This window comes from Diplotaxodon limnothrissa, linkage group LG18, assembly GCF_057381915.1.
Source record: "Diplotaxodon limnothrissa isolate DT_005_m linkage group LG18, D_limnothrissa_male_GT1.1, whole genome shotgun sequence".
Classification (NCBI taxonomy): domain Eukaryota; kingdom Metazoa; phylum Chordata; class Actinopteri; order Cichliformes; family Cichlidae; genus Diplotaxodon; species Diplotaxodon limnothrissa.
The window spans coordinates 26,245,443-26,251,905 of NC_140613.1; the positions used below are offsets into that span (position 1 = coordinate 26,245,443).

The 6,463-nt window shown below is 45.2% G+C and overlaps 1 protein-coding gene across 1 annotated transcript; it reads right to left on the minus strand.

The window, feature by feature from the left end:
- Nucleotides 1-171: 171 nt before the first annotated feature.
- On the minus strand, nt 172-2,438 carry LOC146613807 (transcription factor Jun-like). Its single transcript, XM_085376953.1, has one exon. The coding sequence runs from the start codon at nt 2,077-2,079 to the stop codon at nt 1,108-1,110; it is 972 nt and encodes a 323-aa protein (XP_085233079.1). The 5' UTR covers nt 2,080-2,438; the 3' UTR covers nt 172-1,107.
- Nucleotides 2,439-6,463: the final 4,025 nt, after the last annotated feature.

A 6,463-nucleotide genomic window follows, 5' to 3' on the forward strand; every position in this document is an offset into this window, starting at 1 on the left:
CATGGCGTTTCTTGTAAAAGAGTCACCAGCTGTAGTGGGAGGACGGTGACTATTACTCGCGCGCGCGCACATACACACCCCCACCCGTCCCAGCGCTCGCTCGAGACCTCTTGCCATATTTGGCTGCCTGCGGCTCACTTCCGACGCTTCGCTGTCCAATGGGCGTCCGAGTAGCTTCGGCAACCATCGGGTGCGCCTCAGCGAGCTGGTGACTCAGTCTCCCGTCCGCCCCAGTTTCTCCAACAACAAACACTCCATGTAACACACTGCAAGACTATCCGCTCACCTCCAGGCTCATTTATCGTTGATCACAAAGCCACAACACACATCCTGCTGCATGTCCAACACTTTTATTTTCTCATATTTACAGTTAAGTGCTCAAAATACTGCGTACAAATATTACTAAGTGTTAACTTGAGGTTTAACATTAGTTACAACTATATCACAAAGTTGCTTGAAGGTAAGTATTAAGAAAGTAAGGCAGTTTTGTCAGTAAACACACACCTATGAGTCTTTAGGGAAAGGTGTGAACTTTTGTTGTTGTTAGTGTTCTGTACATATAATCGTTGGTGTCTGGGATACTCAGTGCTTGACTCATGTCTATATGCATACGTTGCTACTTGACATAGTGAAAGGTTCGGTTCACATTGTGTCTATGCAATTTGAGCCCACATAAGCCCTATCTATCCTCCAGTCAGGATGCAGGATATGTGTGGGCCACAGTCGAGTGATAAGATGTGAACACTTGCCATAGCTGGTTTGACAGATTATAGATTTCATTGTGTAGTTTAAGGTGGAAATAAATGACAAAGACACAAAAAAAATGCCAAAAATATGTAACGAGCCAGATCAGAGGCGCTGGCAGAGCCAAGGTTCCATCTGAGCTGTGTGCGCCTGTGCAATAAGTTTGATGGCTTCTGCTCTGTGATAATTCACCGTTGCTGACCAATACCAAGTATCTTGTCAGTCAGCCTCCATGTGGATACAGTCTGAGCGGATATTTTGGTGGAGGAGAAAAAAAACAATGCGCTGAGACTTCCCTGAAAGGCTGCATTTGGTCCCCGAGCAGTGTCCCTTGGTTCTTTTTCTTTTCTTTTCTTGGCAAGTCTAGTAAGCTTGGAGCTGCTGCGTCAAAATGAGCTGGCAGCCGCTGTTAACGTGGTCCATCACCTTTTGTTTGAGCAGAGCCAGCTCGTCCCGCAGGACGTTGGCAGAGGAAACCAACTCCGTGTTTTGGCTCTTTAGGTTTTTGACCCTGTCCTCCAGTCGGGCGATCCTCTCCAGCTTCCTTTTCCGGCATTTGGACGCGGCCACCCTGTTCCTCATGCGCTTTCTTTCAGCTTTGATGCGCTCTTGGGACTCCATGTCGATGGGGGAGAGCGGTGGGGTCTCGCCGGACATCTCCGGGACCGTCTGTGGCTCCTCTTTGAGCGCGTGTAGCCGTGAGTGCTGCGCAGCCACCGGCAGCTGGTGGTCCATGTGGTTGTGGGACGGCTGTGGGGCCGCCGGGTAACTTGTAGGTGGAGGTGGCTGTCTCTCGCCGGCAGGTGCGGGCGTGGAGCCTATTACAGCCCGAGTGAAGCTGCTCAAGTTGGTGTACTCCGGCGGCTCCGTGCGCACCGTGCAGCTGTAGGAAATCCCGCCGCTCTCGGGCGCAGCGGAGCCGGATGTCATGCCGTTGGCCGAGCCGGTCTGTGGGTCGGGCTGGGCGGCAGGTATCTGCTGCTGGTAGTGGAGCTCAGCCAGCGCCCTCACAAACCCTTCAGCGAAGCCCTCCTGCTCGTCGGTAATGTTCTTGGAGCAGATGAACTGGGTCGGGGTGGGAGTTGTCAGCCCGTTGCAAGACTGGATGATCAGTCTCTCCAGTTCAGGTGAGGCCAGCTTCAGTAACCCGACATCAGGGGACGTCAGGATGTCCAGGGCCTTGGCGCCCAAATGAGGTTTAAAGTTCTTCGGGTCGTTCAGATTCAGGGTCATGGTCTGTTTGAGGGTTTTAGGGTTGAAGCCGTACACTGCCGCCCCGTCCCGCTGAGAGTTGGAGGCTTCGTCGTAGAAGGTCGCTTCCATTTTTCTGGACATAAAGTTTTGTTCACCCTGAGGGAGATCTTTCTTTTTCTCCTTTAAAAAAGAAACGAGAAAACAGTCCAAGGTCGACTGTTTACATAGGTCCCGTGACAGTCCGTCAACTGGATTGCGATAGAGTCCGCCTATTGTTGAAGTTCAACTCACTTGACAACTTTATGTCCTGGGAAAACTTTTCCTTTGTGAGCCCTGCGCTCATCAACAACCAAAAATTGTCCCCCCGCCGCCGGGTCTCCGTGTCCGGACACACCGAATGTCTTCCGTGATTTATCCTCGCTCCCAAAAAGTAAAAACAGTGCCCGAAAACGTCTAATACTTTCTATCACTTCCAACGTGGAGACGAACTTTATCCACCTCTAAGCTGCAGCTCGCCTGAAAATAACAATGATGTCATTTCTACAGCCAGCGATTGGCTGGAGATGACTTGGTAGGCGGGATGTGTCTAATGACATGCAGGTTGCTCTGACAACAGGCCATATCCCCGCCCACCGCGATGGCTTATGGGATTAGGTAATGCAGACAGTGGAGCAATGTACTCTGGGATTACGTAGTGTTTTTGAATATTTAGTTACCCGCTCAATTACTAGTTATCCCCCGAAGTGCGCGCTGAGGGTGCGCAGAGATGAGCGCTGATTGGAAATGAACCAGGAATCTTTAAATAAGATGTTTCGGATCAGGAACATGTGATTTAAGGCTGTAGGTTTCACAGGCTTAAATATTAAAAAAATAAATCACAACAAAGAGATAATTAACCTGCTTGAAAATGCAGAAATTGTGGTGATCAGTGTGTGTGGCTGTACAGGAAGAACTACACGGGACTTTTGAGGAAGTGGGCACAGGTTGGCTGGTAAAGCAGGGTTAAAGACAGGAAAGAACAAGAACCTGACTTACGTTGAGCTCCTTTGTTGCCCACAAAATATGTGGTCCTACACCTGTGCTGGTTTTAAGTTTCTTTTTGATTTCTTGCTATCTGAAGATGGCATGTGTCCTCAGCAGTGCACATATTTACTCGGAAAATGTGTATCTGTGCCATACAGTATGTGGAAACAAGTAATATCCAAAAAGCTTAGAAATATAAGAACAAAAAAATTATTATATGTAAACAAATGAGTATTAATACATAAATGTACACTAGGCCGTAAGCACTAATTAATAGTCTTGTATGGGTACTCCATGTTTCTATACATGAAATTTATAATAGACTATAAGATTTGTGCATCTCTAACACTAACATTGTTGTATAACAAACATTTATGCAGTTATGGTCTGTTTTTCTTAGTACCAGTATCATATGATGCAATAAAATCAAGTTAGCTGCTGAGCCAAAGAGTATTTTATTTAGCTGATCATTTTCAGAAAAAAAAGCTCTTCCAGGAGAAATTTGTTCCACTCTTTAAGGAACATCAGCTTGTAAATTTCCACAGCAGCCTTTTAGAGTGTTTTTTCTCTTGAATGTGTTCATGCAGAGGATGTCAGTCATTCTTTTTGATGTGTGGCTTAAAAAAAAAACAAAGTTGCGTAATCCTGTTTGGAGTGTGTCAAATGTTTGGCATGACGTGAAAATAAACTAGCATGCAACTTTTTGTTTTGATTAAGGTGCAGTACTAGTTAAAACATTTATGGACACATATTTATTTCACAATGCATTTTTGCACAACATAAAAAGTAGTTAAAATAAATAATCGTAAAATACAAATGGAGCTCTATTTTAGGTACGATTGTGACCAATCTATAGATGAAGTCTGCAACAGCAAAGATGATGGCACAGGTGTAACTTCCAGGGGACATTTTTAAAACCTTATATTGAGGGGAAAGCCAGCACATTTAACAGCTATATATAATTTTTTAAAGATATTGATGGGGGAGTGTTTGTTTCCTGTAGTGGCCAATCAAATTAAGCTTATTTTTAATTATGTTATGAAATAAATACCCAAATAAGTTCCTGCGATAGATGGATGCTGAGTGGTGAGACTTGCTCGAAGGACTTTGATATGACACGTGAATTCCTTAAACACTGTAATTTTGGATTAATTGTTATTGAGCAAAATTTGTCAACGCTGATAAGGCCACACTATTAAAAACTCTAGGCAACCTTAACACTGAACTGTGCTGAGAAAAAAAAAGACCATTGATTTAATGATGTATATGAGGGGATAGCAACATACCTATGCACTGACAGGCTAACCCAACCCTAAATCTGCACAAAAAGTAAGGAAATCAGCTTTTTCTTTCTTGGTAATTTCTTTCTTTCTTTTGTTCCCCTAAAATAATAACACATTTGTAAGGAAAATGCATTTACAGGTTTAGCAGCAGAGTTGAGTATGTGGACTGAACCCATGAAAAACTTGTCAGATCTTTTCTTCTTATGTCAAACAGCTTATTCTACTATTGACTCTTGTTTTGAGCTGCTGACACCCCAGCATATGAGCATGGACCCTGCCAGAGCAGTCAGTTGTTCTGCTCCAAGCATGCCCCATTTGACTGTTCTGGATCGGACTTGTGCCATGGTGCAACTTCAAGCTTGTGTTTTATAAGACCAAGTAGCAGCATTATTTGGAGTAAGCCCTAGTATCATCTCCAAATTGAAGGCCAACTTCTATCTAATGGGGAATGTCAGAGACAGTCATTGAAGTGGGCGTCCCAAAATGCCGCCGCCACAAGAAGACCATTTCCTCACGTTGTCAGAACCGTAGGCAGTCTTCTACAGATTTGCAGTCAAGGCTTGCAGGACGACATAGCAGTGGGTAGGCAACTCCCTCACTGGAAAAACAAGGCTTGTCGTCACTGGCGGCAATCTGAATGCATATCAAGATATTGAGATGAGATTCTACAACCAGCAGCGATCCCATGTCTCCACAGTCTGGGACAGAATTCAGTCCTCTAAGACGACAATACTCACCTCCACAGAGAGGGGTTTATCAGAGACTACCTTCAGAACTTGGGAGTGGAGAAGATGGAATGGCCTGCCTGAAGTCCTGACTTCAACCCCCCTGAACACTCGTGGGTGTGCTGTTCATGACCAACACAACCATATTGGCTGACTTGCGACAAGTCGGTTGAAGAATGGGACGCCATCCCACAGCAGTGCCTGACCAAGCTGGTGACTAGCTTGAAGAGGAGCATGTGTATGGTTCTTCCACATGCTACTAAGGTCCCTGTTTGTTAAATGAATAAACTGTTAAATTGTCAATATGTATTGTTTCTTCGGACGAAATCATCCAATCTAATAAACGACACCAAATAAAAGTCCACAGCTGTTTGGTACTGGCAGAGAAGCATGGGTGCAGCCCCCACACTTAACTCATGAATGCATTTTCCTAAAAATGTGGCACCATTTAGTGGAAAATAAACATAATGAATGCATTCTTTGGCATTGCAGTCTTAACCACCCCGCACTGTATGTATGAATATGTGTTCTTTCATTCACATAGGTAGACACAAAGCCAGCTAATGACAGCTGCTGTCCAGTCTGTCTGGTCTACCCCATTGTATTATTAAACATGTTCTCCTCGAGCCAACTATAAATAAGTTAACAGCCCAGACAGACAGGCTGGGATAACCAGGGCAGCCTGAGGTCAACACTCTCCAGATGACATGTTGTCTTCATCAGAAGGCTGCGCAACACCCATTCTAAAGTATGATACCCTGAAGAATGCTTTAGAAACGTTCTTTCTTTCTATCACACGGTAACGTTCTGGGCCACTCTGTCCATATACCTGTGTCAAGACCCACCGTGCAGTGTTTCCAATCAAACTATCGCTATGGCCTGGCCATGCTTCCTGTTTCTCTGTCAGCTTTTCCTCTCTACTGGGTTGACGGGGTCGCCTTTAGATAACAGTGCTTTCCTCCTCCCTGGCTGGGCCAGCTGTTTCCACTGCATGGAGTTTTCTAATCAGGAGCTGGTCCCGCCTGTCTCTCAACAGGCCCTGCTTTTGTTGTACAGAGGTGGGACAATCCAGCTTTCACGGAAACACCCCTCCCCTCTCCTCCCCTTTATTAGGGCAAAACACACAGAGAGAGTGTATGTGCATGTGTTGATGTATCAACAGAACAAAGTTTTGATTACCTTCAGGCATGGACTTGAGGGACACACACACACACATGCACACTGGCCAGTGAGAGAGACAGATGAGATTTCAAACACTGTCCATGCACTGTTTGTTGGAGACCATCTGTTTCTTCCTGTCCTGCTGTTTGGTTTTTCTCTGAAGTCCATCTCTGCTGATTATTCCTTGCCCAAACATACGGGTCACATCCAGCGGCACTTCCTTTACACAGCTGCTTAGCTCCTTTAATAACACAAATAGACAAGGTAGGATTTAGAATGAAAAACTTGACTATATAAAATTCCCCACCCTTTGTCCTTCCCTCGAGCTTGAGG

Bases quoted from the DNA above. Each gene is read 5' to 3' on its own strand.
- LOC146613807 (XM_085376953.1), bottom strand. From the start codon at position 2,079: ATGTCCAGAAAAATGGAAGCGACCTTCTACGACGAAGCCTCCAACTCT.